Source organism: Oncorhynchus kisutch, linkage group LG5 (assembly GCF_002021735.2).
Source record: "Oncorhynchus kisutch isolate 150728-3 linkage group LG5, Okis_V2, whole genome shotgun sequence".
Lineage (NCBI taxonomy): Eukaryota > Metazoa > Chordata > Actinopteri > Salmoniformes > Salmonidae > Oncorhynchus > Oncorhynchus kisutch.
Window position 1 is genome coordinate 45,925,157 of NC_034178.2, and position 14,208 is coordinate 45,939,364.

Here is a 14,208-nt window from a genome sequence, read left to right on the forward strand (position 1 = left end):
TCCTCGACATCTGCGATGTCATTTACAAAATAGCCTCCAATACCCTACTTAATAAATTGGATGCAGTCTATCACAGTGCCATCCGTTTTGTCACCAAAGCCCCATATACTACCCACCACTGCGACCTGTACTCTCTCGCTGTTGTTATTTTACTGGTGCTCTTTAATTACTTGTTACTTTTATTTCTTATTCTTATCCATATTTCTTTTAAACTGCATTGTTGGTTAGGGGCTTGTAAGTAAGCATTTCACTGTAAGGTTGTATTTGGCGCATGGGACTAATAAAGTTTGATTTGATTTGAAAGTGCATCGTTGTAGCTGTGTGGGCCAATATAGTCTAAATGTTTGCCTTGGGATAAGTTGAACCAATGGTTGAGCCAATGGTTGAGCCAATGGCCATGGAGTATGTTGAGCCAATGGTTGAGCCAATGGTTGAGCCAATGGTTGAGCCAATGGCCATGGAGTATGTTGAGCCAATGGTTGAGCCAATGGCCATGGAGTATGTTGAGCCAATGGTTGAGCCAATGGTTGAGCCAATGGCCATGGAGTATGTTGAGCCAATGGTTGAGCCAATGGTTGAGCCAATGGCCATGGAGTATGTTGAGCCAATGGTTGAGCCAATGGTTGAGCCAATGGCCATGGAGTATGTTGAGCCAATGTTGAGCTGTGTGGGCCAATATAGTCTAAATGTTTGCCTTGGGATAAGTTGAACCAATGACCATGGAGTATGTTGAGCCAATGGTTGAGCCAATGGTTGAGCCAATGGCCATGGAGTATGTTGAGCCAATGGTTGAGCCAATGGCCATGGAGTATGTTGAGCCAATGGTTGAGCCAATGGTTGAGCCAATGGTTGAGCCAATGGCCATGGAGTATGTTGAGCCAATGGTTGAGCCAATGGTTGAGCCAATGGCCATGGAGTATGTTGAGCCAATGGTTGAGCCAATGGCCATGGAGTATGTTGAGCCAATGGTTGAGCAAATTGAAGTGTTTTCTTCCCAGGTGTAATGCAAGGCATTATCTCTGGGATATGAAGTAACAACAGGGACTTGCTTATTTTAGAAGCGTTAAAAAAGGTGTTTGTTAGGTGTTAAGCCAGTGTTAAAAGGTACTTAAAATGATTAATAGACAAAAAAGTGATTGAGATTGTGTTGAATTGTGTTTGGGAAATAAAGATAGACATGGTTTTAAAAAGTACTGGTAATATTTATTTCAGTACAGAAATTTGCAGGGGACTTAACTTACCCAGTCCCGCGGCTCAACTTAACCCCCCCCCCCCCGTAAGTTGTTTTCAAAGTTATGTTTTCAAAACTTTTACGTTTACATTAATTCTGATTATGTCCAGGGATACACAACGTCTTGAAATATATCTAGATATTTTTGTTAGAAATAATACTATATTTCCCTTGATGGAGTGATGCTGAATGAAAATTACATGGCTTAACGTACCCCACTCTCCCCTAATTGTGTTTTGGTAAATATGATTGCAAGATTGTATTTACTGTATGAGCGCAGTTGATATTTGTATGGGTGTATTTATGGATGGTTATTATTGTCTGTGGGCGCTGTGGGGTTAGCGCGCTGCCCATTGCTACTTCTGAGTGGGAATGTGGAGTCTATTTTCAATGTTGCCGTGGAAACCATTGTATTTTCAGTGGCAGTGATTGGTGCTCCTGGGCTAGCAATAATCAGTTATTTCTGTCATGAGTCAACACCTGACACATGCACAAAACAAACACACACAAGAATGCACAAAGGTACACACACATGCATGTAAACGTGCAGACACATGCACAAAAGCACACTCATGTACACACCGCACACACGCATGCACTCAAGCAGGCACGCACACACACACATACACATATGCACACTTTCTCTTCTTCACACACTTTTCTAGCACAGCCTTATTTTGAAATCTCTCTTCATCGTCTGACACAGCATATGGGCCTTTTCAAGTAGGCCCATATGAAATGCAGCTAAACTCTGAACCCAGCAGCACATAATCTTTACACAAGCGCAATCATAAGTAATATCAATGTATTTCATTATGATCTAACCAATGGACTGGCCATGATTATACCAGTCAAATTCAATTAGCAAATTCAAATTAACGGGAGTTGAAAACTGGGATGTGACTTCCATACAATGCAAATGCATGTGAATAATTCGCTGCATCCTTTTAAACACAAATAAAAAGCACTTAGAACCCAACAGCAGCAGCAGCTGTAGACTCACAGCATTGAGAAGCATTGCCTTCCATGGTTTCCATGTCATTGTCTCCCATAGACACTGGAGTGGAGATGATTTGGTAGTGCAATGAGAAGCATTGCCTTCCATGGTTTCCATGTCATTGTCTCCCATAGACACTGGAGTGGAGATGATTTGGTAGTGCAATGAGAAGCATTGCCTTCCATGGTTTCCATGTCATTGTCTCCCATAGACACTGGAGTGGAGATGATTTGGTAGTGCAATGAGAAGCATTGCCTTCCATGGTTTCCATGTCATTGTCTCCCATAGACACTGGAGTGGAGATGATTTGGTAGTGCAATGAGAAGCATTGCCTTCCATGGTTTCCATGTCATTGTCTCCCATAGACACTGGAGTGGAGATGATTTGGTAGTGCAATGAGAAGCATTGCCTTCCATGGTTTCCATGTCATTGTCTCCCATAGACACTGGAGTGGAGATGATTTGGTAGTGCATTGAGAAGCATTGCCTTCCATGGTTTCCATGTCATCGTCTCCCATAGACACTGGAGTGGAGATGATTTGGTAGTGCAATGAGAAGCATTGCCTTCCATGGTTTCCATGTCATCATCTCCCATAGACACTGGAGTGGAGAGGATTTGGTAGTGCAATGAGAAGCATTGCCTTCCATGGTTTCCATGTCATCGTCTCCCATAGACACTGGAGTGGAGATGATTTGGTAGTGCAATGAGAAGGAGTGTATATGAAAACATTCATCAGCCACTTTTCCTCATTTCAGTGAAGATCACTGTGGCAACAGGAGACAAATGCTGCTGTGTTATACCAGTATGATGGTCTGGATGGAATGGCTGCTGATGCCTTAAGCTTGAGGACCTAAGCTAATCAATGTCTCTTTGTCTCAGTTGAAACCACCATGTGAAAGGACACAGCAACCTCCACACAGAATCCCTTACCCTTTGTAAATATTGAACAAATACTTCACAAGACAGGTTGATTAAATATCTATGGTGCGTGTGGGTTTGTGCTATAATGATGTGTTTGAATGGAATCAATAAACCAAGAGAGAGGTAACACAACAAAAGCCAAGACAACCGGGGCACTAAGACATAGCAGAGAGAGTGGCTCTGATCCTATGCCTCTGCCTCACTCTCCAGCTCTGCAGTCACTGTGTGTGAGTGTTGAAGACAGAGGGAGAGAGTGAGCCTGTGTGTGTGTATGTGTGCATGCGCGGTTTACATCAGCAAGAGGAGGGAGACACCATTTACTCTCTCTTTTTTTCTCTTTCATCTCCATAAATCTATCACTCTGAAAACAGATACAGCCATCCAGAAAATAACAGAAGGAAGAGGCAAAGGCAGAGGAGGGGAAGTGGAGCATTCTGATAAAGAAGGGGAGTGCCTCAACAGCAGTCAGCATCATACACAATACATGCTGCTGACTGATGTCTACCATGCAACCCAGAACTGGGAACTAACCAGCCAGCTTTATATTCTCAAAAGCAGGACAGACAGCAGGCTACAGCATCATAAAACGTGCCCAAAACCAGGTACATTATGCATCTCTGTATGTCTCTTTCTGTCTCTATGTCTCTCTCTGACTCTCTGTCTCCCTCTGTGTCTCTTTCTGTCTTTGTCAGTCTCCCTCTTTGTCTCTCTCCCTATGAATATATATCGCTACGTCTCTCTCAGTCTCCCTCTCTGTCTTTGTCTGTCTCTCTCTGTCTTTCTTTGTCTCTCTCCCTATAAATATAGATCTCTATGTCTATGTCTATGTCTCTGTCTCTGTCTCTGTCTCTCTGTCTCTTCCTGTCTTTTTACTTGTAGTTCTCTCTAATCCTCCTTGCATGTAGAATACATGATGTGATCAAGTCTTGTAACATGGTGTTGTTAACATGGTGTTGTTACATGGGGTTATTAACATGGGGTTGTTATGTAATGTTGGGCATGGGGTTGGTCCCTGTAGACTGCGAATGTAATTGATTTGTTCTGATTGATGGGTGAAAGACTGGGTGCTGAGACGGGAGATAGGGACAGTCACAGTGACCTGTGGATAGCTTTCAATTTGGATGAAAGAAGCAGGAGGGGCAGGGTGGAATGGAAGTATGTGTTGTGTGTGTTAAGGGGCTGCATGGGGGCATAAGTGCAGTCAGAGAAGAGTTGGTGTGGGAGACTAATGAGGCTAGAATTGGTGTCTAATAGGTTAGCATAGTGGCTAACCCGGTACAGGCAGAGGCAAATCCACAATGACTAGGCCATGCAGATCTAATGGCATTATCCTACGCCCCTTTTCTTTTCAAGGAGGTGTTGGTGTTTGCTGTGGCTCACGAGCAGACATACAGGCTTATACTGAATGTGATATTGTTGACAAAAGAGAATCACAGAGTCTGGAAGAAAAGCAATGCTAACATACTGCTCATTGTATTGGAGCGGGGGGTGAGGAAGATGGGAAGGAAGAGGAGGAAGAGGAGAAAGGAAAAAGGGCAGGAATACATAGGATAGAGTGTAATTCTAAAGACATTTATTCAGTGTTGTGTACTCTTAAAATGCATAATGTGCATATTGGGACAGCTGAGAAACAGCATCACAAATGGAGACACATGAGCTCCTGTGCCAGCTCCTGTGCCCTGGTTTCGGGGTAGGTCCCCCCTGGTCCAATGGAAACTCTAGTTTTTGTTGCAAAACAGAACATTTTGCAGCTGTTTGGATTAAAGATAACACCCCAGGTTTTAGTAGCAGGTTTCACAGCTGAGGGCTGTGTTTGTGGCTAAGGTTGACTGAGAGTGTGCTCGAGTTGAGTCTGAGAGGATTCATGTGTTTTCACATGCAAAAGTGACTGCTTTTGATAAAAACCCTTTACCTGCCTTCCAAATGAAAATTTAAAATATATTTAATGGGAAAGAGATGTTGTATGTTTCCGAACGATGCATCCTGCTGCTTTTTTGACAACATGACGAGCAGCACGGATTACTGTTCGATTTGAAAACGCCGCTCCTTCGTCAGTGCTTTGCCCATTCACGTCACGGGCCATAGCCTGGTGCACCGCGGTTCAGCTTAATCAAACTGCAGTAGCTAATGTCCTTCATCCTGCTTTTCTCTGTTCCTAGGAAAAGGCCTGCATTGCTGAGGAGGTTGAGGGGAGTTGACTTTTCGTAGGGTGACGCAGGATCTCACCCCCTGTCTATAGAGCTGCTGCTGTCTGACCTCCTCCCAGACTGGGCCTCTGGTTCCTGGCCCCGCCCCAGGCTGTGAAGGATGGGTGATGGGCCTGTGATTGACACCCCCCACCCGCCTTGTCCCGCCATTCGATGGAGCCATTGTGGAACTCCTCCCTCCCCTTCCCACTGCCCATGCCCAACACCTCGTCCTCTGAGTCACCCGAGAGAGGAGCTCTGTCCCAGTCAATAGCACTACTTGCCATGCTGCTCATGGACCTGCTGGCCGTGGTGGGCAACGGGGCCATAATGGCTGTCATCGCCAAGGCCCCACAGCTACGTAAGTTTGCCTTTGTCTTCCACCTGTGCCTGGTGGACCTGCTGGCGGCCCTGGTTCTGATGCCCCTGGGCATGCTCTCAGGCCGGGCCTTCTTTGGCGAGGCCCTGTGTCGGAGCTACCTCTTCCTCAGCGTGTGCCTGGTCAGCGCCGCCATCCTCTCCATCTCAGCCATCAACGTGGAGCGCTACTACTACATCATCCACCCCATGCGCTACGAGGTAAAGATGACCCTGGGCCTGGTGGCCTCAGTGCTGGTGGGGATATGGGTCAAAGCTTTGTCCATGTCCGTCCTGCCGCTGCTGGCTTGGGCCTTACAGGGCGAAAGGACTCCTCTTCTGGAGGGTGCTGGAGTTGGGGGAGGGGGTGGAGGTGTACCCTCACCCTCTGCTGCTCAGGGTCACAGGCGATGCTCCTTGCACTGGACAGGGGGCGGGTCAAACCGTGTTGCCTTCATGGTCCTGTTCACGCTGGTGTACTTCCTGTGTCCACTGATGGTCATCCTGGTAGTGTACTGCAGCATGTTCAAGGTGGCGCGAGTGGCGGCCATGCACCATGGGCCCCTGCCGACCTGGATGGACACGCCACGCCGCCATCGCTCTGAGTCGCTCAGCAGCCGCTCCACCATGGTTACCAGCTCGGGGACAGGGGCGGGGCGTGACACTCCTCACCGCGCCTTCGGAGGGGGTAAGGCGGCAGCGGTGTTAGCAGCAGTGGGAGGACAGTTCCTGTGCTGTTGGCTGCCCTACTTCTCCTTTCACCTGTACTCAGCTCTGGCCTCTAGCCCTCCAGCCACGCTGGTCCCCCTGGAGGAGGTCGTCACCTGGATCGGCTACTTTTGCTTCACTTCCAACCCCTTCTTCTACGGCTGTCTGAACCGGCAGATCCGCGAGGAGCTGGGCAAGCATGTGCCTTGCCTGTTTCGCCAGGCAACGGGAGAGGAGGACCGACTGCCCAGCCGTGAGGGATCCATAGAGGAGAATTTCCTGCAGTTCCTCCAGGGCACTGGCTGCAACCTGGATCCCCAGGACTCCCACAGCACCTCTAGCCCCAAGGGAGAGGCCTGCCGGCCCCGGGCCCAGCCCCCACAGCCTATACCCATTGACTTCCGCATCCCAGGACAGATTGCAGAGGAGACCTCAGAGTTCCTTGAGCATCACCAGATTAAAAACAACCATATCATACTGGACAGTTAGGTTATGGATTTATTTTATGTCAAAAATCAACACAAAAAGTTACCAGGATAACAATTACCACAGTAACATAACCACACTGGTATACAGTACGTCACGGAGTATTAACAGAAAGCATTTTATTCTTAACAATCAAAAGCTGTGCAATGGGAACCGCATTTTGCAGCTTCACTTTCCATTCTGTAAAGGCTGCAATGCTATGGAATTTATATTATTTGTATCATGTTCCTATTAGAGTATACAACAAATAATTTGCTGTGGATTGTGGCATTTTGGGGAGAAAGACAAATGGCACAACTGTAGCTGCAGTGTATCTGACAGGTTAATATGGTCAGTGATGCCGATATTGGGGTTGTTTGTTAGGGAATTCGTTTTAGAGATTTTATTCTTTACTTTTTTTACTTCACAATGCATTGATAGTATCAGTATGTTATTAATACAGATGTATTATATATTCTGAGATTTTCCTTTTTGGATTTCAAACCAAACAAGCACTTGAGCAAAGGGGATGTTAGAGTCTGTCAGCCGTCTTTCTTTTGTTCAGCCTACTTTAAACTATATCAGGTTTTATGACTTTCAGAAGTAATCATTGAGCCAAACACGTGTCCAATATCTGATACTGGTAGATCAATTACTTTTGAAGAATTGATGTATGACAGCTTATTTACATAAGCTGTTGAATATAGAAACCAATATTGGAGTGCAGGAAGACATGCCTGAAAATATGTAAGTATTCCTGACCCCTTCACCTCTGTAAAATATAATTAAACGGATGTATAGTACACAGTGAGTGAATGGTCACTATAGAACTACTGAAAGTTGGGACTTTTAGAGATGATAAATGAGCTACAGTATTTTAATTGTGCCCTGGTTGTGAGGTTGAGGCACGGAGGAAGTAAGAAGCACTATGGGGCAGCCACCTGTTGTTGATAGGTAAACCTCTGGGCAGATACACCCTCTCTCTGGTGCTTTTCCTGAACACATCATTTGTGTTTTCCCATAAGCAGGCCAGGTTTATTGTGACCACAGTTAGGATGTAGGCAATCTTTTCCTTACTAATCCTGAACTACTTCTGGCCTGTCAGAAAATTACATTTATTTTCAACTATCTACCGTTTAGATAGTACAGTGCCCCTCAAATTGACACGGGCAGATGTTCAGTTAATTAAGGCAGGAGTATTTTTGTTAATTGATGCACTACATTACATTTCTATACAATTAGATTTTTACATTTGCTGTTTTACAAATGTAGCTGTGTTTTATGTTTGATAAAACCTGACAGATTATTAGGTATTATTGATTACTGTATCTTTTGCGATTAATTAACAAAATACAATGCTGTTTTCAAATGGAATACAGTAACTGTCTTTTCAATGTGTGTTGATTAGCTGTGGAGCAGCGGGTTGGAGAATGTAATAAACCAATTATATTTTACAGTGCAGCTCCTCAGAGTTCTCTACCTCAGATACAATATTGACTTAATTTGCAGGTCCAGCACACAATGTACACATAGAAAAGATATGGTGTAAGTCATGCCACATATTTTTAACTCTATGCTCCCTGGGTTGCTTTCCTTCTGCAGCTGGACAAGGACAGACTGACAAAAGCTGTCCTCGTGGCTTTGTCTGAGAGACTTGATACAACGCCTTCACGTCTGCTATCTCTGGTGTCACATTGTGAGGGGATTTAGAATGGTTTGAGCTGTCCAAAACAGTACTGGCCAATTTGAGGTATCAGCCTTGTTAAAACATATATGGTTTATGCAAGAGTACAGAATAAAAGTTATTTATTTAGTTTCTGGCTTCGTAATCGTTTATTGATTGGTTTAACAAATATGAATGAATGAATGAAATGTTATTTTTGTGTCAAATTTGCCAATTGGCAAGCCGTCCCTTATGGAATTAATTGACACATGAACAAACATTACAATAATTCACTATGATAATTAAATGATCATTCTTCTTCCGATGTTCTCTGCATTGTGCATCGCATGAAGTGTGAAAAAAATGTAAGCTAAAAATCAATACATAATAGTAAATAAGGTTAACCAAACAATTGCCATTCAAAGGTTTGGTGTCACTTAGAAATGTCCTTGTTTTTGAAAGAAAAACATTTTTTTTTGCCCATTAAAATAACATTGAATTGATCAGAAATACAGCGTAGACATTTTTAATGTTGTAAATCACTATTGTAGCTGGAAACGGCAGATTTTGAATGGAATATCTACATAGGTGTACAGAGGCGCATTATCAGCAACCATCACCTTTGTGTTCCAAATGCACGTTGTGTCAGCTAATCCAAGTTTATCATTTTAAAAGGCTAATAGATCATTATAAAACCCTTTTGCAATTATGTTAGCACAGCTGAAAACTGTTGTGCTGATTAAAGAAGCAATTAAACTGTCCTTCTTTAGACTAGTTGAGTACATGGAGCATCGACATGTGTGGGTTCGATTACAGGCAAAAAATTGCCAGAAACAAAGAACTTTCTTCTGAAACTCGTCAGTCTATTCTTGTTCTGAGAAATGAAATCTATTCCAAGCGAGAAATTGCAAAGAAACTGAAGATCTCGTACAATGCTCTGTACTACTCCCTTCACAGAACAGCGCAAACTGGCTCTAACCAGAATAGAAAGAGGAGTGGGAGGCCCCGCTGCACAACTGAGCAAGAGGACAAGTACATTAGAATGTCTAGTTTGAGAAACAGGTGCCTCACAAGTCCTCAACTGGCAGCTTCATTAAATAGTACCCGAAATACACCAGTCTCAATGTCAACAGTGAATAGGCAACTCTGAGATGCTGGTCTTCTAGGCAGAGTTGCAATGAAAAAAACATATCTCTGTCCAGTGTCTGTGTTATTTTTCCCATCTTAATATTTTATTTTTATTGGCCAGTCTGGGATATACCTTCAATCTCACCTCACAGGGTTCCCAGGCCATGCCCCCAGTTATTGAATCAGTGCAAACTTGTGGACTCCTAAAAAGTAACGTACTGCTCTATTATGGATAAGTTCATTTTTAAAATACTTCTTAGCACCACACACTACTGCTGAATAGTCCAGAACAGGACACACACATGTCTGATACAGTTTGGAATACGTAGCATAACCAGTATTGTTGAGTGTTATAGTTTTTCCTGACTCCCCCAAGCGCTCTACTTGCTGAGTTGGCCAGGGCAGATGTTCCGTATAGAAAGGTAGTATGTTAATCAATAAAAATAGCCAAATATTCATAATTGCTAGTAAGCTCAAGAATGTCTTCACAAAAAGAAAACAGAAAAACACTTATCTTAGTACCTGGTTTTCTGAAATGCATTATCTGTGTATTTGTCTGGTTGATCATGAGTCTCCATCTTTTACACCAATTGTGTGCACATAATAACATGTTCTGCAGGTCTTGTTCATTTTCTGCCATCAAAATAATATCATCAGCATTTCATCATAATATCTTACTCCAATATTTAACTGTTTAATTTATTTTGCCAAATAATTTATAAACATAGCAAACAAAGTCGGTGATATGCCATCTTCTTGTTTTACACCTGAGGGTGTTGGAAACCAATCTGTACGATATTCATTAACACGCACACAAGCAAATGATACTTTGTAAAGAGACTGGATTGCGTGATAAAATTTCCCTTCAACCCCTGTCTTTAACAAACTATATGCTAAAAGATCCCTATTTACAAAATCAAAAGCTTTCTGGTTATCAATGAAACATGCAAAAGTAGGCTTCTCTTCGTGTGATCAATTTCCAATTATTGTACAGACCGAAAATATATGATCTACAGTATGTAGGCTCTGGATTTAGGAAAACCATTTTGTTCTTCCACCAGAATGTTTTGATCCTCCAAAAAGATAATTAGCATTATGTTGAGGATTGATGAATATAATTTATAAATAAATATATTCTGTAAAACTACTCTACTTTATGTTTGTTTGTGGGCAGGATTGATGTTAACTTTCTTAATGGAGGTTATTTGGGTGGCTCATCTCTATTTCCATTAGCTGCTGGGTGGAGCAGTATTGTAGTTCACTGTATGTGGTCGGTGCCCCTCATTGCTTTGATATACCATTGAAAGAGGGGGAAAGATGCAGTTAAAATACTCTAGCCTCGGGGTGACATTTTAACTTCAAAATCGGAGTCAGTGTTCTGACCTTCAGGTAAAAGAAAAGAGAAAAACAGTCACAACAAAGGGCACGATGGACACTTTCCCATTTCACTCATTATATTATGAGAGTAGTGGATAGACAGAAACAGAAGAGAGTGTAGGTGTAGGACAGGTTTTACCAGCTTAGGACAAATAGATACTGTTGAAATAATCAGCAGTGACACAATTTACAGTGTAGGACAATAATATATTATTTTTCAGTTGGAATTCACTAGAGTAAATGCATAAGCAAACTCCTACCCCTAAATTCGAACAAATAATTCTGACTGTTCAATAAGTGTAATACTATGCATGAAATGCCCTGTCGTTTTTTTTTTACCACGATCTTGTTGCTGACCTAGTACAGTTACATTTATGTTGAAACTCAACAGGCCTCCCTTCACACCTCCTCCTCAGCAAAGACCCCTCAGTAAACCAGCCCCCAGGTTCTCCAGGCTCTGCTATTCCCATGGCAACATATAACCACTGACATTTTGTATGATATGTTACGTATTCCTATTTGTTGTGGCTAGCATTAGCTGGGCTAGGGTTTAGGAGTTAAGGTTAGGATTAAGGTTAGGGTCAAGTTTTGGAGTTATGTTAAAGGGTTAAGGTGTGTGGAAGGGTTAGCTAACATGTTAAGGGTTAGCTAAGTAGTTTCAAAGTACCTAAAAAGTAGTAAATAGTTGCAAAGTTGCTAAAATGCTAAAGTTGTTTGTGATGCGATTCAAACACGCAACCTGACAGAAATTTTCCATGCGCACAGAACGCTTATTTCTCTCAAATTTTGTAAACATCCCTGTTAGTGAGCATTTCTCATTTGCAAAGATAATCCATCCACCTGACAGGTGTGGCATATCAAGAAGCTGATTAAACAGCATACTCATTACACGGGTGAGTCTTGTGCTGGGGACAATAAAAGGTTTTGTCACACAACACAATGCCACAGATGTCTCAAGGTTTGAGGGAGCATGTAATTATCATGCGGACTGCAGGAATGCTCATCAGAGCTCTTGCCAGAGATTTGCATGTTAATTTCTGTACCATAAGCCGCCTCCAACCTCATTTTAGAGAATTTGGCGGTACGTCCAACCGGCCTCACAACCGTAGACCATATGTAACTAGTCCAGGGATCGTCTGAGACCAGCCACCCAGACAGCTGATGCAACTGTGGGTTTTCACCACTGAAGAATTTCTGTACAAACTGTCAGAAACCATCTCAGGGAAGCTCATCTGGGTGCTTGTCATCCTCACCATGGTCTTGACCTAACTGCAGTTTGGCATCGTAACTGACTTCAGTGGGCAAATGCTCACCTTCGATGGCGATTGGCACGCTGGAGAAGTGTGCTCTTCACGGATGAATCCCAGTTTCAACTGTACTGGGCAGATGGCAGACCACGTGTATGGCATTGTGTGGGCGAGTGGTTTGCTGATGTCAACGTTGTGAACAGAGAGCCCCGTGGTGGTTGTGGGGTTATGTTATGGGCAGGCATATGCTATGGACAACAAACACAATTGCATTTTATCAATGGCAATTTGAATGCACAGAGATACCATGACGAGATCCGGAGGCCCATTTTCGTTCCATTCATCTGCCGCAATTACCTCATATTTCAGCAAGATTTTGATTTTCAGCTATTTTAATGCACGGCCCCATTGCAAGGATTTGCATCTGTACACAATTACTGGAAACTGAAAAAGTGTCAGTTCTTCCGTGGCCTGCATACTCACCAGACATGTCACCCATTGAGCATGTTTGGGATTCTATGGATCTACGTGTACGACAGTGTGTTCCAGTTCCCGCCAATATCCAGCAACATCGCACAGCCATTGAAGAGGAGTGGGACAACAGGCCACAATCAACAACCTGATAAACTCAATGCTGCATCAAACAAACGGTGGTCACATCAGAAACGGATCCACGCCCTTGCCTTTTTTTTACCAACAGATGCATATCTACAATATATTCCCAGTCATATTCCCAGTCATGCCTCCAACTGCTCTTAAATGCAAGTAAGACTAAATGCATGCTTTTCAACCGATCACTGCCTGCACCTGCTCGCCAGTCCAGCATTACTACTCTGGACGGCTCTGACTTAGAATACGTGGACAACTACAAATACCTAGGTGTCTGGTTCGACTGTAAACTCTCCTTCCACACTCACATTAAGCATCTCCAATCCAAAATTAAATCTAGAATCAGCTTCCTATATCTCAACAAAGCATCCTTCACTCATGCTGCCAAACATACCCTTGTAAAACTGACCATCCTACCGATCCTCGACTTCGGTGATGTCATCTATAAAATAGCCTCCAACACTCTACTCAACAAACTGGATGCAGTCTATCACAGTGCCATCCGTTTTGTCACCAAAGCCCCATAAACTACCCACCATTGCGACCTGTACCCTCTCGTTGGTTGGCGCTCGCTTCATACTCATACTTTATTTATCTTGCTCCTTTGCACCCCAGTATCTCTACTTGCACGTTCATCTTCTGCACATCTACAATTCCAGTGTTTAATTTCTATATTGTAATTACTTCGCCACCATGGCCTATTTATTGCCTTGACTCCCTTATCTTACCTCATGTGCACTCACTGTATATAGACCTTTTGTTTTATTTTGTTCTACTGTATTATTGACTATGTTTTGTTTATTCCATGTGTAACTCTGTGTTGTTGTACGTGTCGAATTACTATGCTTTATCTTGGCCAGGTCGCAGTTGCAAATGAGAACTTGTTCTCAACTAGCCTACCTGGTTAAATAAAGGTGAAATAAAATAAAATAAAAATGTGAAATCCATAAATTAGGGCCTAATTCTTTTTTTTAAATTGACCGATTTCCTTATATGAACCGTAACTCAGTAAAATCTTTGAAACGCTCTCAAACAATCAAATCAAATCAAATTTATTTATATAGCCCTTCGTACATCAGCTGATATCTCAAAGTGCTGTACAGAAACCCAGCCTAAAACCCCAAACAGCAAGCAATGCAGGTATAGAAGCACGGTGGCTAGGAAAAACTCCCTAGAAAGGCCAATACCTAGGAAGAAACCTAGAGAGGAACCAGGCTATGTGGGGTGGCCAGTCCTCTTCTGGCTGTGCCGGGTGGAGATTATAACAGAACATGGTCAAGATGTTCAATGTTCATAAATGACCAGCATGGTCGAATAAT

At 43.1% G+C, this 14,208-nt stretch overlaps 1 protein-coding gene across 1 annotated transcript; it reads left to right on the plus strand.

Annotated features, from left to right (window-relative positions):
• Positions 1 to 3,389: 3,389 nt before the first annotated feature.
• On the plus strand, positions 3,390 to 8,678 carry LOC109891562 (G-protein coupled receptor 61). The gene is made up of 2 exons (XM_020484106.2): positions 3,390 to 3,751; positions 5,309 to 8,678. The coding sequence occupies exon 2, from the start codon at positions 5,510 to 5,512 to the stop codon at positions 6,887 to 6,889; it is 1,380 nt and encodes a 459-aa protein (XP_020339695.1). The 5' UTR covers positions 3,390 to 3,751; positions 5,309 to 5,509; the 3' UTR covers positions 6,890 to 8,678.
• The last annotated feature ends 5,530 nt before the right edge of the window (positions 8,679 to 14,208 follow it).